This window comes from Bos mutus, chromosome 11 (assembly GCF_027580195.1).
Source record: "Bos mutus isolate GX-2022 chromosome 11, NWIPB_WYAK_1.1, whole genome shotgun sequence".
NCBI lineage: Eukaryota > Metazoa > Chordata > Mammalia > Artiodactyla > Bovidae > Bos > Bos mutus.
In genome coordinates this window covers 13,038,735-13,064,569 of record NC_091627.1, presented here as the reverse complement: position 1 = coordinate 13,064,569, position 25,835 = coordinate 13,038,735, and the positions used below count along the sequence as shown (strand labels likewise).

At 40.7% G+C, this 25,835-nt stretch overlaps 1 protein-coding gene and 1 non-coding gene across 2 annotated transcripts; both read left to right on the top strand.

The window, feature by feature from the left end:
* Positions 1-9,176: 9,176 nt before the first annotated feature.
* On the top strand, positions 9,177-10,198 carry LOC102286308 (olfactory receptor 1L4; the record flags this gene model as incomplete). Its single annotated transcript, XR_001351696.2, has 1 exon — positions 9,177-10,198. It is a non-coding gene; the product is annotated as an olfactory receptor 1L4 (transcript).
* Positions 10,199-24,257: 14,059 nt separating this feature from the next.
* Positions 24,258-25,258, top strand: LOC102286029 (olfactory receptor 1L4-like). Its single transcript, XM_005903071.2, has one exon. The coding sequence runs from the start codon at positions 24,323-24,325 to the stop codon at positions 25,256-25,258; it is 936 nt and encodes a 311-aa protein (XP_005903133.2). The 5' UTR covers positions 24,258-24,322.
* The last annotated feature ends 577 nt before the right edge of the window (positions 25,259-25,835 follow it).

Below are 25,835 nucleotides of genomic sequence, written 5' to 3'. Positions count from 1 at the left end.
CCACGTCTGATCTCTAACATCTCATTCATTGATACTGCATTTTCCCATCAAGAGTCTCAGGATAGGTAACACATGTAATGATCTGGCATCAGATAACACAAGCTTCTTTCCTCTAAGTGTGCTCTGGGGGCAACACACAGGTATTGCATGTATGTGGAATTGACTTTTACCCATGAGACTGCTCACCCAACTGCAGTCAAAATCACTGAATTCATTTTAAGGCTAACTCTGAAAAGTTTTCAAGGACAAATAGGCAGGATTCTCTTAAGAGTGTAGACTGAGTCTGCAAATCTTCAAGGCTCTGCAATGCTGCTTGCCTCTTTTTTTTTTTTTTTTAGCTTTAATGAAGTCTAATTGATATACAAATCTGACGTATTTAATGAAACAATTTGATGTGATGATGGCACACGGTAATATACAAATGTCAAATGTCACTTGAGTCTCCACATGACAAGAGCAGGCAGGCAGAAAGTTTAACCACGCCCCACCCCCATCATTTTGATTGGGTACACTGAAGTGAAAGGACCTGCCCAAGGCATGAGGAAACAGACAGTCTTACCAGTTTCAGCTAAATGGGAAGGGGACTCACTACTGCCCTGAGAAATGTCACGTAGATCTGAGGAATCTGGGTTCAGGACCAAGGCAAGCCAGATAGTCCTTCACCACCAAGGAAAACTGAGGCTAAAAAAAAGAGAGAGACACAGTGAAGGAAAGCAGGAAAGAGTCCAGAGTCAAATGAATATTTGCCCAGGAGTAGGTTGAAGACTAATTGTCTCAGATTGGGAGTACCTACTAAAACTTTCTGTGTTCACAAGCTCCAACTCAGCTTTCCATCTCTTAGAATATATTCTGTACCATACAACCTCTCTCATGAGAGCAAAATATTTATATACAAAAATATCTACTGCAACACTGTCTATGGAGGAGGAAAAGTATTCTGAATAATATGACCCCATTTCTGGATATAATATGTGTGTGTGGATCCATGCAGAGAAAGCAACTTAAATATATGCACACATCGCTAGTTCTCTGGGAAGTCGAATTTTAGGGAACTTCCACTTTTTAATTATAAAATTAATTAAAGAGACATGTGTCCCTTACATTTAAATGCAAACACATAAAGTGAAATATGGAAGGAACTCCACACTCCATACCATCATTCTCACTCCTGGAGGCAACTACACTAGGTAAACACAGACGCCACAACAAAGAAAACATATAAAGGAAGTATATCTCTACAAAAACAGGATTACTCTGTATCCGCTATTCTGCAAATTGCTTTTATCACTTAAAATATCATAGGCAGTAGTGTAACAGTGACAACACAGTTTAGCAATGAATAAATACCTTCCGCTTTGTGATCAAACTGCCTGAATTCAAATCTCAGCTCAACCACTTACTAACTATGGGATCTGGTAAGTTGGTAAACTTTGCTAAACTGTAATTTTTTATCCTGTAAAATATGTATATCAGTTCAGTTCAGTTCAGTCACTCAGTCGTGTCCGACTCTTTGCGACCCCATGAGTCACAGCATGCCAGGCCTCCCTGTCCATCACCAACTCCCAGAGTTCACTCAAACTCATGTCCATCGAGTCGGTGATGCCATCCAGCCATCTCCTCCTCTGTCGTCCCCTTCTCCTCCTGCCCCCAATCCATCCCAGCATCAGGGTCTTTTCCAATGAGTCAACTCTGTGCATGAGGGGGCCAAAGTATTGGAGTTTCAGCTTCAGCATCAGTCCTTCCAATGAACACCTAGGACTGATCTCCTTTTTAGGATGGACTGGCTGGATCTCTTTGCAGTCCAAGGGACTCTCAAGAGTCTTCTCCAACACCACAGTTCAATAGCATCAATTCTTCGGCCCTCAGCTTTCTTCACAGTCCAACTCTCACATCCATACATGACCACTGGAAAAACCATAGCCTTGACTAGACAGAGTTTTGTTGGCAAGGTAATATCTCTGCTTTTCAATATGCTATCTAGGTTGGTCATAACTTTCCTTCCAAGGAGTAAGCGTCTTTTAATTTCATGGCTGCAATCACCATCTGCACTGATTTTGGAGCCCAGAAAAATAGTCTGACACTGTTCCCACTGTTTTCCCATCTATTGCCCATGAAGTGATGGGACCAGATGCCATGATCTTAGTTTTCTGAATGTTGAGCTTTAAGCCAACTTTTTCACTCTCCACTTTCACTTTCATCAAGAGGCTTTTTAGTTCCTCTTCACTTTCTGCCATAAGGGTGGTATTATCTGCATATCTGAGGTTATTGATATTTCTCCCGGCAATCTTGATTCCAGCTTGTGCTTCTTCCAGTCCAGCATTTCTCATGATGTACTCTGCATAGAAGTTAAGTAAGCAGGGTGACAATATACACCCTTGACGTACTCCTTTTCCTATTTGGAACCAATCTGTTGTTCCATGTCCAGTTCTAACTGTTGCTTCCTGACCTGCATATAGGTATCTCAAGAGGCAGGTCAGGTGATCTGGTATTCCCAGCTCTTTCAGAATTGTCCACAGTTTATTGTGATCCACACAGTCAAAGGTTTTGGCATAGTCAATAAAGCAGAAATAGATGTTTTTCTGGAACTCTTGCTTTTTCGATGATCCAGCAGATGTTGCCAATTTGATCTCTGGTTCCTCTGCCTTTTCTAAAACCAGCTTGAACATCTGGAAGTTCACGGTTCACCTATTGCTGAAGCCTGGCTTGGAGAATTTTGAGCTTTACTTTACTAGCGTGTGAGATGAGTGCAACTGTGCAGTAGTTTGAGCATTCTTTGGAATTGCCATTCTTTGGGATTGGAATGAAAACTAATAAGGCCTATATCTTATGATTTGGAGACAATAAAATGCTAACAATAGACAAAGTACTTCTTACATCAGTGTGTGGTATATATATATATTGAGTGATAATAAATGTTGACTAATATTAGTCATTGAATTTCTTTAAAGACTGTGTGTAGATATTTAGGTTGTTTCCTTTGTAGGTTGTTTATTCCTATTGTTTTATTTGGTATTGTAAGCTACTAAAATCAAAGTGTTATTTATAATACCGAATTTTCCCTGCTAGATCAGGTAGTGAAGAATCCGCCTGCAATTCAGGAGACCCCACTTCAACTCCTGGGTGGGGATGATACCCTGGGGAAGAGATAGGCTCCCCACTCCAATATACTTGGGCTTCCCTTGTGGCTCAGCTGATAAAGAATCTGCCTGCAATGCAGGAGACCTGAGTTCAATCCCTGGGTTGGGAAGATCCCCTGGAGAAGGGAAAGGCTACTTACTCCAGTATTCTGGCCTGGAGAATTCCATGGACTGTATAGTCCACGGGGTCGCCAAGAGTCGGACACAACTGAGTGACTTTAACTTTTCAGTTTAATCAGTATTGTAAGCAATGCTAAAATCAAAATGTATGTACATATCTTTGTGCTACACTTAGATGACTATTTTTCATAGATAGGTTTGTATAATATCCTTGACTATTTTTCAAGGATAGGTCTTCTTCCTTTTCTATATTGCTAAAAAATATATATTTACAATAATGGGGAAATTTTCTATCCTCTTTGAAGACTCTTTCCAATAGTCTAATAATCAAATTGACATGAGACAAATTAATGGGAGAAAATCAAATTTCACTTTCTTTGGGAACTCCACGCACATGACAGGGCCAGAGACCTTACAGACATGGGAGGTTAAAAGACAGAAAGGTCCAATGAAATCTATTGCCATCTCAAGCTAAGGGTTAAGCTAAGAGCCTGAGGCTCTCGAGGACAGAAGGTTTATTCACAAACGATAAGAAGAGCAGATGCTGGGTGGTGGGATGTTTGTCCTGCCATACAGATGGGGCCACTTAGATAAAATTTCTCTCTGGTAATAATTACCTTTCCATTTCAACTCTGTGAATAAAGGGAGAAGCAGCAGTTTTTGTTGAGCCTGATGGGTCTCAATTGCTTTGAAATCAAACTAATCTACAGGCCATAATGACACATCCCAGGGAAGCCTGTTCTGAACTTTTACACAATCTCACAGGTATAAATTGCAATGCAGCCTAATTTCTACTTTCTGATTGCCAGTGTGGTTGAACATCTTCTCATATGTTTACTTTGGTAAATGTGTTGCAGATATTTTCTCTGAGTCAATAGTTTATATTTTAGCTTTCCGTATGATCTCTTTCAGAGTAATGTTCACATTTCTGAGTACAGTATTTTGTTATTCATGCATCTATATTTTACTTCTTCCTTGTGATGGCATCTTCATTACAAGACCATAAACATATGCTTCTTTATTTTTTCCTAATTATTTCATTGTTTAGAGTCTTTACTTTTAAGCTGCTCATTCATACGGGCTTTACTTCTATGATGGATTAGATAGAAATCTAGGCTTATTTTTTCAAATCATTGAGCCAGTTGTCATAAATATCATTTTTTAAAGAGTCCATCCTTTCTCCATTGGTATGAAATAAATTTTTACTATATATTAAGTTCCATTCAGATCTAGCTGTATCAGTTCAGTTCAGTCAGTTCAGTCGCTCAGTCTTGTCCAACTCTTCATGACCCCATGAATCTCAGCACGCCAGGCCTCCCTGTCCATCACCAACTCCCAGAGTTCACTGAGACTCATGTCCATTGAGTCAGTGATGCCATCAAGCCATCTCATCCTCTGTCGTCCCCTTCTCCTCCTGCCCCCAATCCCTTCCAGCATCAGAGTCTTTTCCAGTGAGTCAACTCTTCGCATGAGGTGGCCAAAGTACTGGAGTTTCAGTTTCAGCATCATTCCCTCCAAAGAAATCCCAGGGCTGATCTCCTTCAGAATGGACTGGTTGGATCTCCTTGCAGTCCAAGGGACTCTCAAGAGTCTTCTCCAACACCACAGTTCAAAAGCATCAATTCTTTGGCGCTCAGCCTTCTTCACAGTCCAACTCTCACATCCATACATGACCACAGGAAAAACCATAGCCTTGACTAGACAGACCTTTGTTGGCAAAGTAATGTCTCTGCTTTTGAATATGCTATCTAGGTTGGTCATAACTTTCCTTCCAAGGAGTAAGTGTCTTTTAATTTCATGGCTGCAGTCACCATCTGCAGTGATTTTCTAGCTGTATATACGTATATAAATACAGGTATACAAAATTCTTCATATTGAACCATTGATTTGTTTTTCTGTGTATTCCATTACCTTATTGTTTTTCATTATACTGTGCTATATTTTTGGTTAGAAAAGTAATCTCTCATTATTCCATTTTTCCACTTTTCTTTTTCCTTGACCATTTACCTCTCTAGATGAATTTTAAAATGGATTTCTCAATTCCCATTAAAAAAATTCCCTGGGGTGTTATTAACGGTGAAAGTGAAAATGGCTCAGTCCTGTACGACTCTTTGTGAACCCATGGACTGCATAGTCCATGGAATTCTCCAGGCCAGAATACTGGAGTGGGTAGCCTTTCCCTTCTCCAGCGGATCTTCCCATCCCAGGAATCAAACCAAGGTCTCCTGCATTGCAAGCAGATTCTGTACCAGCTGAGCTACCAGGGAAGCCCTTAATTCTACCTATTTGAGAACATTTGACTCTTTTTCAGCTTTATTGAGACATAATGTACATATAACATGGCATAAGTTTAAAGTGTACAAGATGATTTGGTAAACTTGGATGTTTCAAAAGGACTAACACAAGGGATAATCACATATCCATCACCTCATATAAATTAGCATTTTTATTTTTTGTGGTCAGAATAGCTAAGATATACTCCCTTAAGTAGAATGGCTGTTACCAGGGACTATGGGATAGAGGAATTAGGAAGATATTTAAGAGTATAAAGTTGCCACCAATAGTTAAGCAAGTTTTGGAGATCTATACACAGCATAGTGATTATACACAGCAATAATATATTATAAACCTTCACAGATGTTATTAGACTAGATCTTAATTGTTGCCACCAAAAAAGAAATAATTATATGATGTGATTTACTGCTGCTGCTGCTGCTGCTAAGTCGCTTCAGTCATGTCCGGCTCTGTGCGACCCCATAGAGGGCAGCCCACCAGGCTCCCCCGTCCCTGGGATTCTCCAGGCAAGAACACTGGAGTGGGTATGATGTGATTTAGGTGTTATCTAATGATACATTGTTACTCATATTGTAATATCTAAATGCATCAAATAAACATACTGAACACCTTAAACTTATTTAATTCCATGTCACTTATATCTCAATAAAATAAATAAGAAATAAATGAATGCATTCCCTCTCAGCACCTTTCAAGTATATAATACTATATTGTTAATATTAGTCACCAGTTGTACTTTAGATCCTTGAATTTATTCATCTTATAATGGAAATTTATATCTTTTGATCAACATCTCATTTCCCTCACCTCCCAGCATCTGGAAACCACCACAACTCTCTGTTTCCATAAGTTAGTCCTTTTTAGATTCAACCATTAGAAAAAAGGAAACTCTGCCATTTACAACCTGAATGGAACTTGAGGGCATTTTGCTAAATGAAAGAGACAGAGAAATACAAATACTGTATGATAAAACTTATAGGTGGAATCTAAGAATCGACATTTTAAAATATTGACTCTTCCATTTTTAGAAATATTTCTAAAATTTACTCTATTTATTCAGATTGCTCATTTGTGGTCTGTTATAGTTTCTTCATATAGCCCTTTACCATTTCTTTTTTCCTTCCTCAGGTATATCCTAAGTATGTTTCAGACTTTCTTACCATTGACAGTTGTAATGTTTTGCTCCAACATATTTTTTCTATAGGAAGAATGTCAATATTTGTATGTCAGTTCCAGTTCAGTCTCTCAGTCGTGTCCGACTCTTTGTGATCTCATGGGCTGCAACACGCCGGGCTTCCCTGTCTATCACTAACTCCCGGAGCTTTCTCAAACTCATGTCCATCGACTGGTGAAGCCATCCAACCATCTCATCCTCTATTGTCCCCTTGTCCTCCTACTTTCAATCTTTCCCAGCATCAGGGTCTTTTCCAGTGAGTCAGGTCTTCACATCAGGTGGCCCAAAGTATTGGAGCTTCAGCTTCAGCATCAGTCTATCCAATGAAAATTCAGGACTGATTTCCTTTAGGATAGACTGGTATTTGTATATTTATCTTATATTTGACCATTTTGCTGCAATTTTCACAGGATTCAATTAAGTCACTTAATAATGACAGTATCAACTTTTCTAATGTTTATGCTTTTTGTTTCTTTCACTTTGCTTTTTCACTGAGTAAGGCTGTCAACTGAAGAGTGTAGCTTAACAGTGGTAACAGAGATCATCCTTGCCTTGTCTTTCCAGTGCCATTGGTGAGATGGAGTCCTTACACACAGTGTTTTAATTTCCTGTAATATTTGAAATTAAAAGACGCTTACTCCTTGGAAGGAAAGTTATGACCAACCTAGATAGCATATTAAAAAGCAGAGATATTACTTTTCCAACAAAGGTCCATCTAGTCAAGGCTATGGTTTTTCCAGTGGTCATGTATGGATGTGAGAGTTGGACTGTGAAGAAAGCTGAGTGCCAAAGATGATGCTTTTGAACTGTGGTGTTGGAGAAGACTCTTCAGAGTCCCTTGGACTGCAAGGAAATCCAACCAGTCCATCCTAAAGGAGACCAGTCCTGGGTGTTCATTGGAAGGACTGATGCTGAAGCTGAAACTCCAATACTTTGGCCACCTCATGCGAAGAGTTGACTCACTGGGGGCAGGAGGAGAAGGGGACGACAGAGGATGAGATGGCTGGATGGCATCACTGACTCAATGCACATGAGTCTGGGTGAACTCCAGGAGTTGGTGATGGACAGGGAGACCTGGTGTGCTGTGATTCATAGGGTCGCAAAGAGTTGGACATGACTGAGTGACTGAACTGAACTGAACTGAACTGAATATTTGAATATTTAGAACAAAAACTTACTACTTTCTTTTTCATTTTATTTATTTATTTATGTCTGTGCTGGGTCCCGTTGCTGCATGGGCTTTCCTCTAGTTGTGGCTAGCAGGGCTATGGTGTGAGGGCTTCTCATTGTGGTGCCTTCTCTTGTTGCAGAGCATGGGCTCTAAGGTGCATGGGCTTCAGCAGTTGCAATTTCCAGGCTCTAAAGAACAGGCTCAGTAGTTGTGGCACATGGGCTTATTTGCTCCCTGGGAGGTGGGATCTTCCCAGACCAGGGGTTAAACCTGGGTGTCCTGCAACGGCAGGTGGATTCTTAACCACTACACCACCAGCGAAGCCCAAGATATTCATAGTTTCTTAATCAGAAAAATCAATATATCGAGAGAATAAATCTTAGTAACATTTCTGATAATGTGACTATTTGGAGGAGCACTCATAGCTCAGTTGGTAAAGAATCTGCCTGCAATGCAGGAGACCCTGGTTCAATTCCTGGGTTGGGAAGATCTGCTGGAGAAGGGATGGGCTACCCATTCCAGTATTTTGGGGCTTCCCTTGTGGCTCAGCTGGTAAAGAATCTGCCTGCAATGCGGGAGACCTCAGTTCAATCCTTGGGTTGAGAAGATCCCCTGGAGAAGGGAATGGCTACCCACTCCAGTATTCTGGCCTGGAGAATTCCATGGACTATACAGTCCATGGGGTTGCAAAGAGTCTGACACGACTGAGTGACTTTCACTTTCACTTTCCTGAACCAAAAACCTAGAATCTGAGCATCTAGAACATGTGACCCAAATGGAATTGCTTAAATAAATCTTTAAGAACAAACTACTCTGAGACTTAGGAAGTCTCAACTGAACTTTGTGGCTACTGAGGAGCACTGATGAAATCCAATGCTCACTTTTGTCCCACCACCACCACCACCACCTCTGGACAAGTGAGCAGGAGAGGATCCTGATGAGAGAACCTCATTCATAGCGACCCCTTGTATGGAAGCATCTTGATCCATGAGGGAACCCAACAGCCTCTTCCCTTTCAAAATAAGAAAAAAAGCAGGCAGAAGGGGAATTAACAAATTTGATCAAGAAAGAACTTAAGAGATATCTTCCCACAGAGAACTGAGAAGAGCTCAGACAAATCATAAGTTCCTAAGAACACAAGGGAAAAGTTTAGTTTCTCCTGTAGGGAGTGGCTTGGACTTTGTTTACCTTTCTCCTTCTTGGATTTTATCCCCTGATCTCTGTAGTTTCTTGAAGTAGAAATTCTTTAAAATCCTAATAATGGCAATGGGCTTCTTTTTGTTATAGGCTAGAGATTAAGGAAGGCGGCATCTTGGTCAAATTGCCCTTCACATCTTCTCCCACGACTCCTCCAAACCCTGACCAGAGGTCAAGGACATGAAGAACTATAGCAGCAGCATCTCAGGCTTTATCCTCCTGGGCATCTCTTCCAACCCCCAGATGCAGAAACCCCTCTTTACTGTATTCCTCGTTATGTACCTGGTCACCCTGGTGGGGAATGGACTCATCATCCTGGCCATCCACTCTGACTCCCGGCTCCACACCCCTATGTACTTTTTCCTCAGCAACCTGTCCTTCACAGATATCTGCTTCACAACAGTCATTGTGCCCAACATGCTGGTGAACTTACTCTCAGAGACAAAATTCATCTCCTATGTGGGCTGTCTGGTCCAGATGTACTTCTTCATGGCCTTGGGGAACACTGACAGCTACCTGCTGGCCTCAATGGCCATAGACAGGCTGGTAGCCATCTGCAACCCCTTCCATTATGATGTGGTCATGAGCCCACGGCGTTGCCTCCTCCTGTTGCTGGGTTCATGCACCATCTCTCACCTGCACTCTATGATGTATGTGCTACTTATGTCCCGCCTGTCTTTCTGTGCCTCCCATGTCATCAAGCACTTCTTCTGTGATACGCAGCCTGTGCTCAAGCTCTCCTGCTCTGACACGACTACCAACCAGATTGTGGTCATGACCGAGAGCCTGGCTGTCATTGCCACCCCTTTCCTGTGCATTCTCTTCTCCTACCTGAGAATCATCGTCACTGTGCTCAAAATCCCCTCTGCAGCTGGGAAGTGGAAGGCCTTCTCCACCTGTGGCTCCCACCTCACTGTGGTGGTCTTCTTCTATGGGAGTGTCATCTATGTGTATTTTAGGCCACTGTCCATGTACTCAGTGGTGAAGGACCGGGTAGCCACAGTTATGTACACAATAGTGACACCCATGTTGAACCCTTTCATCTACAGCCTAAGAAACAAAGATATAAAGAGGGGTCTGAGGAAATTAAGGAGCAGAATTTAGTCATAGAAAGAATAACAAGAGGGAATGTCATAACTGGGAGATGACCTAAGAGATGATCAGGTACTTAGATGGTACTAAGAGATGAGTACCATTTTTCACATGGTACTCAAAGAGGTAATGAGAGCTGGTCTTGAATCACAGTAAGAGCATTGACATGGAAGCCAGATCACTTGGTCTCTATCAATCACTTTGCACAAACGTATGTTCAATCCCAGGCCAAATACTGCTAGGAATCTAGATGCAGGAAAACATTTCCTGCCATTCATATATTGGATAAAACTATCCCAAAATAACTCTTCTATATGCTTCACACTGGCTAGTGTTCCAGAAACTATAAAATTTTGCTATTTTTAAATAAGAAATAACATAGATTTGATAGAAAATTATCAAAGACTTCTTGGAGGGATGATGTAAGATTGTTCTTCAGGAGTGTTTCAATTTTGAGAATTGAAGATTCAATAAAAGAGGAATTAGGCAGAATATTTCAAACATTAAAAACCAGTTTTCTTAAACCATAGAAAAAACATATTTGAATTAAAGACCTAAATGTAAGGCCTGAAACAGTAAAACTTCTAGAGGAAAACATAGGCAGACCACTCTTTAACATAAATTGTAGCAATATTTTTTGAGATTTGTCTCCTAAAGCAAAAGGAACAAAAGCAAAATTTTTAAATGAGACCTAAGTAAACTCAAAAACTTTTGCACAGCCAAAGAAACCATCTACAAAATGAAAAGACAACTTACTAAATGGGTGAAAATATTTGATTAACATCCAAAATACATAAATGGCTCATGCAATTCAATATCAAAAAACAAATAATACCATAAAAATGGGCATAAAACCTGAATAGACGTGTTTCCAAACAAGATACACAGATGGCCAACATGCACATGAAAAGATGTTCAACAGCTCTAATCATCAGGGTATGCCAATCAAAAACGCAATGAGATATCACCTCATACTTTTCAGAATGTCAATTATCAAAAGGTCTACAAATAGCAAATGTTGGCAAGGATGTAAAAAAAGGATCCCTAGTACACTGTTGCTGGGAACATAAATTGGTGCAGCCACTCTAGAAAATAGTACAGCATCTACTCAAAAACTTAAAAATAGAACTATCATATAATCCAATATTTCTTTTCCTTGAACTATATCAGAAAAATAAAAACACTAATTCAAAAAGAAACATCCATCTCAGTATTCACAAGAGCACTATTTACAATAGCCATGATATGGAAGCACCAAGTATCCCTAAACCAATGAATGAGTAAAGAAGATATGGCATATATATACAATGAAATACTACTCATCCATAAAAAAGAAGAAATGCTGCCATTTGCCACAGTGTGGATGGACCTATATGGTATTATGCTTAGTGAAATAAGCCAGGCAGACAAAGACAACTACTTTAAGTTATCACCTTTATGTGGAATCTAAAAAATAAAACAAATGAATGAATATAACAAAAGAGAAACAGACTCACAGAGAACAAACTAGTGGTTACCAGTGGAGTAAGGCAAGGGGTAAGGGGCAAGATAGGGGTAGAGGATTAAAAGATACAAACTACAATGTATAAAATAAATAAGCAACAAGGATATATTGTACAGCACAGGAAACTATAGCCATTATTTTGTAGTAACTTTAAACTGAGTATAATCTATAAAAAATACTGAATCACTATGTTGTACACCTAAAACTAATATAATAAATCAGCTCAACTTTAATAAAACAAATAGTGGAAATCATCCAAGCTGGTAAAAGCAATAAACATTGGAATTTCTTTGAGAGGCAGAGAAAACCTCTTATTGGGGCTTTTTAAACTTGAGAATAGGGAGGCTAGGATTGGAAAATAGAGGCTACCATCAGCAGACAGCCACTACAGTCACCCCCAAGGATGAACCCTGAGCAGACTCGGATGAGAAAGCACAGGATACTGGTCCCAGATAGCTGAGGTTCATAGCAAAGGAATGATTTCCAAGAGCCCAGACTTTTGCATTTTCCCATACATAGAAAATGGGATTCCCAGGTGGCTCAGTGGTAAGGAATTCACCTGCCAATGAAGGAGCCTCAAGAGACGCGGGTTTGATCCCGGATCAGGAAGATCTCCTGGAGGAGGAAATGGTAACCCACTCCAGTATTCTTGCCTGGAGAATCCCATGGACAGAGTCCAAGCGGTTACAAACAGTGGGACACTACTGAGCAACCGAGCAAGATACATAGAAAATGGTAAATCCATTAACTCAAGATGCCTTATTTTCTGTAATTAACAGTAATCTTTTGATATTCTGAAAACCTGATCTGTGTTACAAAAGCTACTATATATCCTGAGCTCTCAGTTGCAGTTTTGGAGCAGTCTCTCTGAATGATCTGAGAGGCTGAGTCCTGGTCTTAAGTCTTCAGTTTTGTGTGCTGAGTAAAATATAATTCTCAACTTTCAGGTGGTGCATTTGTTTCAGTTGACATCAGGCAGCAAAATAAATTTTTGCATTTCCTGTGTACAATAAGTCATCTCTAGCTACTTACAAAAAGATATATATTGATAGGTGAAATAAACCATGATAAATATAGGCAGTGGAATAGTATTCAGCTATGGTGGTTCAGACAGTAAAGAATCTAACTTAAATGCAGGAGACCAGGGTTAGATCCCTGAGTCAGGAAGATGCCCTGGAGAAAGGAATGGCTACCCACGCCATCATTCTTGCCTGAATTCCATGCACAGAGGAGCCTGGCAGGCTACAGTCCATTGGGTCCCAAAAAGTCGGACACTACTGAGCAACTAATACTTCACACTTTCACTTTTTACAAGAAGAAATGAGCTACCCACCCATGAAAACACATGGAAGAACCTTCAGTGCAAATACTAACTGAAAGAAGCCAATGTGAAAAGGCTACATTCTAGATGATTCCAACAGTGTATTCCAGAAAAGGCAAAACTACAGAGACAGTAAAAAGGATCAGTAGGTGCCAGGGGTTGGGGAAGGAAAGAATGAATAGATGGAGCACAGGAATTTTAGGCAGTGAAATTATTCTCTATGATACTATAATGAAGGATACATGTCATTATATTTTTGTTAAAACCCACAGAAGGTACACCACCTAGAACAAAGCCCAATGTAAAACTATGGGCTTTGGGTAAGATGTGTCAATGTAAGTTAATCAGTGATACCAAATACACCCTGTGGTGAGGAAGGGTGATAATGGGGGCTATATGTATATAAGGCCAGGGGATACAGGGGACTCTCCATACTTTCTGATGAATTTTTCTGTGAACTTATAACCTAACCTATAAAGTCAATTTAAAGGGGAAAATTGGAAAAAATGTATCTAAAAATTGTGTTTGCTATGCCACTTATACTTGAGAACAGTGTGGATTAGAGAATTTAAATAACTTGCTCCAATGTGCCCATATAATAACTGATGGAACTGGAATTCAAAAACGATAGTCTGGCTTAAGATAATGAAGCAATAAAATGTTTAAGAAAGGCGAACAAAATCAAAATTAGACTCAAAGGAGATTAACTCTTGCAGAGTTCACATAACTTGTTAGAGGCAGAGCCAGTATTTGAATCTATTAAGTCTGGTTCCAGCTTCCCTGGTAGCTCAGACGGTAAAGAACCTGCCTGCAGTGCAGGAGACCTGGGTTCGATCCCTGGGTTGGGAAGATCCCCTGGAGGAAGGCATGGCAAACCACTCCAGTATCCTTGCCTGGAGAATCCCATGGACAGAGGAGCCTGGAGGGCTAACAATCCATAAGGTTACAAAGAGTCGGACATGACTGAGCAACTAAGCACAAGTACAAGTCTGGTTCCAGAGCTTGTAGCTTAATCTCTTCCCTATAACATGACAACTGCACCTAGACACAGTCATCCATGCAGACGAAAAAACTCAGAGATGTCAGAGGCCATCACCTCTCCTTCCAGCTACATGCTGACATGCACAGGAGCACAGGCATGTACAGAGAGCACATAGAGTGTACTAGCACGCACATGTACATAGCACACATGCATGTGCATGAACACGCCACCACCCCTATGGCTCCATGGTCCTACTTCCCTTCCAGGTGTAGAGGCTACATCTCTACAGCCAGGCTCCCTAGTCTCCTGGGCACAGAACTCAGTGAGGGCATCAGGACTGTTCTCTCCTGGGAGGGCTGCAGCACCGATGCCCACAGAGGTCTGGCTTGAGGGGGAAGATACTCCCTCTGGGTCTCCCTCTTATCAACAGTTCTCACTGTAGGTAGAGAGAAGAATCAGTGCACTTCTGACGTTAGATCTCACTGAAACCTGCCTCCTTCCTCAGATTCAGAGCCTGATCATAACCCGCTGGCAGGATCCCAGGCCTGATCAGGACCCTGAATCTCCCCTGTCAAGCCCACAGGTAGGCAGGCTAAGGGGTCTCAGGGAACAGAGACCATGGGTTAACATGTTCATGTGATCTTTTCCTAATCCTTTCTTCTCTTCTTCATCTCAAAAGCCAGGAAACACTTCCTCTTCTCTATTTTTTCCTCTCTCTCCTTATAATTGCATATCACACAGAGTAGAATCTACTCTGGCCCCTGCCTTAAGGGGCATAGCCCATATACTACAATCCAGAACCACAGAGTTATCTTTTTCCGGAAAGGAGTCAGCAGAGGAACAAGTGAACAAAAAGTTAGGACAACACAAGTGTTAAGAGGATACACCCTGAATCTGGCTCCACCATCACCTACCTGTGTGGCCTTTAGCAGGTCACTTCAGTGCCCTCTGCCTCACTTTCATTACCTGTAAAATGGGGTGCTGTAAAGACTAAATGTCTTAATGCACGTGAAGTTCTCAGAGCAGTGTCTGGCACATGTAAGCACTGTGGAATTGTTAGCTATTATATGACCATGATGAGAATATACATGGGAAGAGGCTGCAATGACTTGGGGGCCTCAAGGTGGAGAAATCTGTGGGAGACATGGCCAGCTCAGCAGGGAAACACAAGAGATTTGTTTTCAAGAGAGCCACTTTAAGTACCTCTGATGGATCAGTATGTTGGGACAGAGGGAAGACAGTTACACACAAAAAGGATTTCCATAGGCATATTTGAAAAGTCCACTTGTCTTGACATCTAGAATTGAACAGCTGAGAAGGACTACATAAAGCTTTAACTAAGAGTGAAAACTATGCAGAAAGGAGAGATTTCACAAAGATGAGGAAAGAAAGATCATCCTGAAAAGGGCCCTGCAGACCCTCATCAGGACTTCCCTGTTAAGGAGACTATACACATATGATCTTCATGCTGTCAGTGGGAAGGTGCAAGATAAAGAGAAGCTGAATTCAAAAAAAAAAAAAGTGGGTTCTGGAAAGATTCTAAAATCAGGTCCTGGTGCTCCAAGAGCACAGAGCTGCTGTTGGCTTAGAATCTGCCAGAGCTGAGGTACAGAGTCTCCACAACCATTTCCCCATAAAGGTGAGGAACACACAAGCCTAAGGCTTTGGAACTGGAACAGCAGGAAGGAAAGAAAATGAAAAGGTCCTGATGTGTGGGAGCAAAGGATGGAGGAGGAGGAGGAGCAGGTCAGCAAGGAGGCTGAAGGCAGTTGGCAGGCAGAGGAGGGCTGCTGACAAAGGACAGGCTGGCTTAGCTCCCCACCAAAGATATGGAGAATTCCAGGTTCAAGACCAATAAGGATGGTTTGGGGAAGAAGTCTGATAAAGTACTTTGAAACACACAATTTGAAATCAAGCATACCTGAGTTTGAATTTGCTTTATACCAGTTGAGTGGTTCTCTGAAATTAAGTTCTTTATAAAATGGGGAAATAATACTACTAACATCCTAGTTCTATTGTGAGGATTACATGAGACAAGAGCTAAGTGCAGAACCTGTCCAATAAATGCTAACTGAATTTTCCCCAGTTTAGTCACTCTTCAGCTGTCCTTGCTCCTTCTGGGGAGCAGCATGGATGAGGTATAGCTTGGCACCCAAATATTACTCACTAAACATATGTATATTCTGTTCATAAAGGGCATTCTCTGCTCCAGCTTTGGACTCCCTGGTTTCATGTGGCTGATAGCTTGGAGACGGGTACTGTTTTAGCAAGGAAGAGAAATCAACCAGTAATGCCAAATGTCCACTAAGTAGAAAATGCTAAGGAAGAAAAATTGAAATGTATAGAAATAGTCTCTTTGTGCTATCAAGGAAGATAGTAAATACCTTTTACGGGTGGATAGTGTGATTTCAAAGGCTTGCAAAGTTTCCAGTCCCTCCTGGTCCTTCCCAACTACTACCTGATGACAAGCCCTACCAATCATTAAAATATCATTATTCTAGCTTCTTGTCACAGCAGTAACATTAAACACCTGTGGAAAGAGTCACCAAACTCTTCTACTCAACTATATTTATTTTGCCAGTGACATAAAATGTTTTGTTACTAACCATAATCACTTTTATTTACAAAGTCCTATACCATGTAAAAGTGTGTAAGCACATATTATTTTGTTTAAATAATAAGCAAGTAGTGGGGTTGCTGAGGGTCGGACACGACTGAGTGACTTCACTTTCAATTTTCACTTTCATGCATTGGAGAGGGATATGGCAACCCACTCCAGTGCTCTTCCCTGGAGAATCCCAGGGACAGGGGAGCCTGGTGGGCTGCCATCTATGGGGTCACACAGAGTCGGACATGACTGAAGTGACAGCAGCAGCAGCAGCAGTGAAATAAGGTATTTAATTAATAATAAAATTGAGTGTGCATAACCTAATCAATTTATTATAGTTGTGCTTTTGAAAATAATGAAAAGTGCTTCCATTTTTATTTTAAAACTGACTATGAATCAAAACCCCATGCTTCTTAATCATCATAACGCCTTGATAAAGAAGCATCCTGCTGCTGCTAAGTCACTTCAGTCGTATCCGACTCTGTGCGACCCCATAGACGTCAGCCCACCAGGCTCCCCTTTTCCTGGGATTCTCCAGGCAAGAACACTGGAGTGGGTTGCCATTTCCTTCTCCAAGAAGCATCCTACTTCCACCTTATGTGGGTTATGCAAAATAATCAGCGTGGGAAAGAGGCTAAATATCTAAGAAGGGACATAGGCAGTTCATGTCTGAATTCCAGCATCTCATTCATTGACAGCATTTTCCCATCAGAGTCTCCAGATATGTAACATATGTAATGATCTGGCATCAAATAACACAAGCGTCTCTCCTCTAAGTGTGCTCTGGGGGCAAAAAACAGGTATTGCAAGTAAGTGGAATTGACTTTTACCCATGAGACTGCTCAACCAGCTGCAGTCAAAATCACTGAAATCAAGGCTCTGCAATACAGCTTGCTTTTTTTACAGCTTTATTGAAGTATAATTGATATACAAATCTGCACATATTTAATGCAAACAATTTGATGTGGGAATGGTGTGTGGTAATCTACCTATGTCTCCAAATGACAGGATCAGGCAGGCAAAAAGTTAAACCACACCCATCTTATTGATGGGTACACTGAGGTGAAAGGTCTTGCTCAAGGCGTGAGGAAAATACACTGTTACCAGTTTCAATAAGATGGGAAGGAGGTTCCCTACCGCCCAGAAGAAAGTCACCTAGATATGGAGAATTCCAGGTTCAAGACCAACAGGATGCATTAGTCCTTCATCACCAGGAAAAACAGAGCCCCAGGAATGAGGCTGAAAGATACGGTGAACAAAATGGGGAAAGAGAACAGAGTGAAATGAATACATTTACCCAAAATGGGATGAAAGGACAATTGTCTCAGACTGGGAGTATCTATTACAAATTTCTGTGTTCATGAACTCAGCATTTCATCTCTCAGAATGTATTATACATTGTAGAAACTCTCTCATAAGTACAAAATATTTATATACAAAAATATCCATTGTAACACTGTGATAAGAGAAAAATCATTATGGATAGTATGACCGCATTTCTGAATATAACATGCATATGGATCCATGTAATGAAAAAACTAAAATACGCACACAAGTCTAGGTCTCTAGGAAGTGTAATTTTAGGGAACTGTCACCTTTTAATTATACAATTAATAAAAGAAACATGCACCCCTTATTTTTAAATGCAAACACACAAAATTAAATATGGAAAGAAGTACCCACTACATCCATCCATTCTCACTCCCGAAGGCAACTACACTATGTAAACACACACACCACAACAAGCACAACATATAACGGAGGTAGTTTTCTTTACAAAAATGGGGTTATTCTATAGCCATTGTTCTGCAACTTGCTTTTGTCACTTAACAATATCATAGGCAGTGGAGTAACACTGATAACACAGCTTACCAATGAATAGCTTCCACTCTGCCATCAGACTGCCTGAATTCAAACCTCAGCTCTACCATTTAGTTACTATGAGATCGGAAAAGTTACTTAACTTTGCTAGTCTATTTTTTTATCTGTAAAATAGGGATATATTGCGTTGGCCAAAAGGTAAGTTCGAGTGTGTTTGTAACACCTTACATAACCAATCTTTTGGCCAATCCAAACAATAATGCTTATCTCTTAGGATTTGGAGACAATAAAAGAGTCAAAAGATACACAATGTCCTTAACTAACTGTGTATGGTATGCATACACTGAGTGCTATTAATCATATATGTGACTAACATTGCATGTCTGCTCAGTCGCCTCTGACTCCATGGACTGTAGCTCACTGGACTCCTCTGTTCATGGGATTACCCTGGCAAGAATACTGGAGTGGGTTGCCATTTCCTTCTCCAGGGGATCTCCCTGACAAATGGCTCCAACCTGCATCTCCTGAATCTCCTGCATTGGCAGGAGGATTCTTTACCACTGTGTCTCCTAGAAACAGCAACAGTAACACCTAGGAAGCCCTGACCAACATTAACCATCTAGTTTCTTTAAAGACAGTGAGATATTAAGTAATGCAAATTCACTAACACTTGTTTCATTAACTCACCTATTGTGAATATTTAGGTTGATTCCTCTGTGGTTTGTTTTATTTGTATTGTCGTATTTGGTATTAGAAGCAATGCTACAATCAAAACGTGTGTACGTATCTTTGTATAGATGACTATCTTTAATGGACAGACTTGTATAAGTGGATTTACTGAATAAAGACATGAAGATTTTCAGTTCTTATAGAGTTTACCAAAAGATCTATACTGATTACCCTCTCACTCTCAGAGTATGTGTCTTGTTTATATATAAATATATATATATATATAAAATATATATATTTTTTTAATATTGTAGAATATTCCTGTACTCTTCAAAGGTTCCTTCAGCTGCTCTAATCATCAAATCAGCGTGAGATAAATTAATGGGAAAATCAAATTTAATTTCATTTGTATGAGAACTTCACATACAAGACAGGGTCAGAGACCTCACACACATGGGAGGTTAAAAGATAGAAAGGTCCAGTGAGGTCTATGTGCCATCCTGAGCTAAGAATTGCTATAGAAGCCTGGGGCTCTCAAGAACAGCAGAGTCATCCACAAGACATTATGAAGAGCAGATGTTGGGTGGCTGGATGTTTGTCCTGCCATACAGATGGGACCACTTAAATAAAATTTCTCTCTGGTAATAAATCTTCCATTTCAATCCTAAATAGTAAAGCAAGGAACAGCAGTTTTTCTTGAGTCCAGTGGGTCTCAGTCGACTTGAGTTCAAATTAATCTACAGGCCAAAATGATCCGGGAAAGGCTGTTCTGAACCTCTACACAATCTCACAGGTATAAATTGCAATTAAGTCTAATTTCTATTTTCTGATTACCAATGAGGTTGACATCTCCTTACAAGTTTTCTTTGGTAAATGTGTTGCTGATATTTTCTCTGAGTCAATAGTTTATATTTTAGCTTTCCTCATGGTCTCTTTTCGGAGAAGGCAATGGTACCCCACTCCAGTACTCTTGCCTGGAAAATCCCATGGATGGAGGAGCCTGGTAGGCTGCAGTCCATGGGGTTGCTGAGGGTGGGACACTACTGAGTGACTTCACTTTCACTTTTCACTTTCATGCATTGGAGAAGGAAATGGCAACCCACTCCAGTGTTCTTGCCTGGAGAATCCCAGGGATTGGGGAGCCTGGTGGGCTGCGGTCTATGGGGTCGCACAGAGTCGGACACAACTGAAGTGACTTAGCAACAGCAGGAGCAGCATGGTCTCTTTTGGAGTAATGTTCACATTTCTGAGTACGGTATTTTGTCATTCATGCCTCTATATTTTATTTCTTTCTTGGGATAGCAACCCCATTCTGAGACTATAAAATATTCTCCTTTATTTTTAGCTAATTATTTTATGGTTTAATTTTTTTTACTCTTAAATTGTTCATTCATATGAGTTTTATTTATGTATAAGTGAGATAATGTAGAAATCTAGCCTTATTTTTTCAAAACATTGAGCCAAAAGTGATAAGCATCACTTTTTTAAATAGTCCTTTCTTTCTCCATTGCTATGAAATAAATCTTTATTATGTATTCATTTCCACATAGAGCTAGCTGTATATATATGCATAAATACAGGTATACAAAATTCTTTATGTTGAACTATTGATTTGTTTTTCTGTGTGTATAATTATCTTTCCATTTTTCATTATGCCATGCTATGATTTTTGGTTAGAAAAGTTCTCCATCATTATTCCATTTTTAAGTTGTTTTTCTTTGTTCATTATACCCCTAGATGAATTTTATTTTTTCCCTCTTTTTTTTAAATTTAAATTTATTTATTTTAATTGGAGTCTAATTACTTTACAATATTGCACTGGTTCTGCCATACAGCAAAATGAATCCGCCACGGGTGTACATGTGTTCCCCATCCTGAACCCCCCTCCCACCCCCGAATGGCCTTTTCAAATTCCATTAAATATTTCCCTGGGGTGTTATTAGTGAATTGAATTTCCTTGGCTTGAGAAAAATTTACTTTTTTCAGCTTCATTGAGATTTCACATATAACAATGTACATTTAAGGTGTACAACATGGTGATTTGATCCACTTACATGTCTCAAAATGATTAACACAGTACGGTTAGTTAACATACCCGTCACCTCACATAATTACCATTTTTATTTGGGGGATCAGAACATCTAAGATCCACTCCCTTAAGCAGAATGGTAATTACCAGGGGCTGAAGGGTTGGGGAATTGGGCATTAGCACCTTTCAAGTATATAATACTATAGTGTTAACTTTAGTCACCAGGCTGTACATTAGATCCACAGCTATTTCATCTTGTAATTGGAAGTTTGTACCTGTTGATTGACATCTGCCATTTCTCTCAGCTCCCAGCACCTGGCAACCACCACAATACTGTTTCTATAAGCTTGTGCTTTTTATTTTATTTTTTTTGGCATTAAAAAAATCATAATTTTATTTTTGCAATGACTATGTGATTTTAAAAGATAGTATATAAGAGTAAATATTACACACTGGTGCTGCTAAGTCGCTTCAGTCGTATCCGACTCTGTGCGACCCCATAGACCGCAGCCCACCAGGCTCCCCCGTCCCTGGGATTCTCCAGGCAAGAACACTGGAGTGGGTTGCCATTTCCTTCCCCAATGCAGAAAAGTGAAAAGTGAAAGTGAAGTCGCTCAGTCATGCCCGACTCGTAGTGACCCCATGGACCACAGCCCACCAGGCTCCTCCATCCATGGGATTTTCCAGGCAAGAGTACTGGAGTGGGTTGCCATTGCCTTCTCTGAAGCTTGTGCTTTTTAGAGTCAGCCGTTAGAAAAAAGGAAACCCTGCCATTCACAGCATGAATGGAACTTGAGGGCATTTTGCTAAATGAAAGAGTCAGAGAAAGATAAATAATTGTATGATAAAACTTATATGTGGAATCTAAGAATTAGCATTTTTAAATAGTCAATCTTTCATTTTTAGCAATATTCCTAAAATTTATTCTATTTATTCAGCCCCTCGTCTTGTGTTCTGTATAGTTTCTTCATATAGCTCTCCATCATCTCTTTTTCCCCTACTCAGGTTTACCCTAAACATTTTTCAGATTTTCTTACCATTGTCAGTTGTAACATTTTTTTCTGTTACATATTTCTACCATAGAAATAGAAATTTATCTAATAACCATTTACTGCTGAATAAAGAAATAATAAGAGCTACATTTGGTTTATTTATTTATTTTTGGCTATTTGGGGCTTCGCTGCTGTACACGGGCTTTCTCTAGTGGTGGCAAGCAGGGGCGACTCTTCAGTCGCCGTGCACAGGTTTCTCATCGCGGTGGCTTCTCTTACTGCTGAGCAGGGCCGCTAAGGTGCACGGGTTTCAGTAACTGCAGCAGGCGGGCTCAGTAGTTGTGGTACATGGGCTTAGTTGCTCCACAGTATGTGGGATCGTCTTCGACCAGGGATGGAACCTATGTCCCCTGTATTGGCATGCAGATTTTTAACCACTGACCACCAGGGAAATCCCAGGAAGAGTATTAATATTTGTATATTTATTTGGTACTTGGCAACTTTGCTGAAATCTACACAGGATTCAGAAGTTTTCAGATGACTGTCTTGGATTTCTTTAGATACACAATCAAACTACTTAAAAATAATGACAAGTTTAATTTTTCTAATGTTTATGCCTTCTGTTTCTTCCATTTTGCTTTATTTTCTGGGTCAGACTATCATCTGAACAGTGTAGCTTAATAGTGGTAACACAGATCATTCTTGCCAGTCTTTTCCATGACACTAGTGAGAATGGGGCCCTTACATACAGCATTTGAATTTCCTATAATGTTAGACTGTTTAGAACAAGAACTTCATACTTTCTTAATCAGAAAATTCAATATATTGAAAAGATTAATCTTGGTAATATAGGCCATTCCTGATAATATAACTATTTGGAGTGGCATCCCTGAACCAAAAACCTAGAATCTGAGCATCAAGAACATGTTAGACAAATGGAAATGCTTAAATAAACATTAAGCAGGTTTTGCTCCAAAGCCATAAAAAATTCTCATCTGAATTCTGTGGATACTGAGAAGCATGGATGAAATTCAATGCTCACTTTTGCTCCACCCCCACTACCACCACCACCTCTGGACATATGAACAGGAGAGGATCCAAATGAGAGGACCTCATTCACTGGTACCTCTTGAATGAAAGCATCCTGATTCAAGGTGGGATCCAGAAGACTTTTCCCCTACAAGAAGAAGGAAAAAAGGCAGGGAGGGGTGAGAGAGTTGGTTAGGGATGTTGGTGGAGCAAAAACCTAAAACAACCAAAGAATCTTTCAAAAGAGAACTCAAAAAAATTAGGCTCCATAGATGTTTCTAAGAACACCTGGGAAAATTTTATTTTATTATTTTTTTAATTTTATTTTATTTTTAAAATTTACAATATTGTATTAGTTTTGCCAAATATCAAAATGAATCCGCCACAGGTACACCCGCGTTCCCCATCCTGAACCCACCTCCCTCCTCCCTCCCCACCCTCCCTCTGGGTCATCCCAGTGCACCAGCCCCAAGCATCCAGTACCGTGCATCGAACCTGGACTGGCAACTCGTTTCATACATGATATTATACATGTTTCAATGCTATTCTCCCAAATCTCCCCACCCTCTCCCCCTCCCACAGAGTCCATAAGACTGATCTATACATCAGTATCTCTTTTGCTGTCTCGCACACAGGGTTATTGTTACCATCTTTCTAAATTCCATATATATGTGTTAGTATACTGTATTGGTGTTTTTCTTTCTGGCTTACTTCACTCTGTATAATAGGTTCCAGTTTTATCCATCTCATTAGAACTGATTCAAATGTATTCTTTTTAATGGCTGAGTAATACTCCATTGTGTATATGTACCACAGCTTTCTTATCCATTCATCTGCTGATGGGCATCTAGGTTGCTTCCATGTCCTGGCTATTATAAACAGTGCTGTGATGAACATTGGGGTACACGTGTCTCTTTCCCTTCTGGTTTCCTCAGAGAACACCTGGGAAAATTTTAGCTTCTCATTTAGGAGTAGCTTGGAATTGTTTACCTTTCCCCTTGTTGGGTTTTATCCCCTGATCTCTGTAGTTTTTTGAAATAACTATTCTTTAAAATCCTAACAAAAAGCAGTGGGCTTCCTTTTTTTTAATAGGCTGGAGGTTAGGAAAGAGCCATCTTCATCAAATTGCCCTTCGCATCTCTCCCACGGGGCCTCCAAACCCTGATGAAGAGGTCAAGGACATGGAGATAAAGAACTACAGCAGCAGCACTGCGGACTTTATCCTCCTGGGCATCTCTTCCAACCCCCACCTGCAGAAACCCCTCTTCGCTGTATTCCTTGTCATGTACCTGATCACCCTGGTGGGGAATGGACTCATCATCCTGGCCATCCACTCTGACTCTCGGCTCCACACCCCTATGTACTTTTTCCTCAGCAACCTGTCCTTCATGGATATCTGCTTCACAACAGTCATTGTGCCCAACATGCTGGTGAACTTACTCTCAGAGACAAAATTCATCTCCTATGTGGGCTGTCTGGTCCAGATGTACTTGTTCATGGCCTTGGGAAACACTGACAGCTACCTGCTGGCCTCGATGGCCATAGACCGGCTGGTAGCCATCTGCAACCCCTTCCATTATGATGTGGTCATGAGCCCACGGCGCTGCCTCCTCCTGTTGCTGGGCTCATGCACCATCTCTCACCTGCACTCCATGCTGCGTGTGCTACTCATGTCCCGCCTGTTTTTCTGTGCCTCCCATGTCATCAAGCACTTCTTTTGTGATACTCAACCTGTACTTAAGCTCTCCTGCTCTGACACTTCATCCAACCAGATTGTGGTCATGACCGAGACCCTGGCTGTCATTGCCACCCCTTTCCTGTGCATTCTCTTCTCCTACCTGAGAATCATCATCACGGTGCTCAAAATCCCCTCTGCAGCTGGGAAGTGGAAGGCCTTCTCCACCTGTGGCTCCCACCTCACCGTGGTGGTCTTCTTCTATGGAAGTATCATCTATGTGTATTTTAGGCCACTGTCCATGTACTCAGTGGTGAAGGACCGGGTAGCCACAGTTATATACACAATAGTGACACCCATGTTGAACCCTTTCATCTACAGCCTGAGGAACAAAGATATAAAGAGGGGTCTGAGGAAACTAAGGGACCAAGTTTACTCATAGAAAAAAACAAAAAGATTACAGGTCATAACTGGGTGATGACCTAAGAGATGATCAGGTTATCTTTGCTTTGTACCCATTTTTCACTTAGTACCCAAAGAGGTGATAGGAAGTGGTGTCGAATCACAGTAAGAGTATTGAACTGGAAACCAGATCACTCAGTGTCTATAAATGACCTTGACCAGACATATGTTCAATACCAAGCTAGTACTGCTAAGAATTTTGATTTCAGGAAAACAGTTTCTGCTACCCATATAGTGGGGGAAAGTTATTGGCAAGTAATTCCCTCTTAAGCTTGACAATGAGTGAGTGAGTGAAGTTGCTCAGTCATGTCCAACTCTTTGCAACCCCATGGACTGTAGCCCACCAGGCTCCTCCATCCATGGAATTTTCTAGGCAAGAGTACTGGAGTGGGTTGTCATTTCTTTCTCCAGGGGATCTTCCAGACCCAGGGATTGAACCTGGGTCTCCTGCATTGCGGGCAGACACCTTACCATCTGAGCCACTAGGGAATCCCTTATAGTGGGGGAAAGTTATTGGCAAGTAATTCCCTCATAAGCTTGACAATAGTCAGTACTTA

Coding starts and splice junctions, on each gene's coding strand:
- LOC102286029 (XM_005903071.2), top strand. CDS start 24,323: ATGGAGATAAAGAACTACAGCAGCAGCACTGCGGACTTTATCCTCCTG.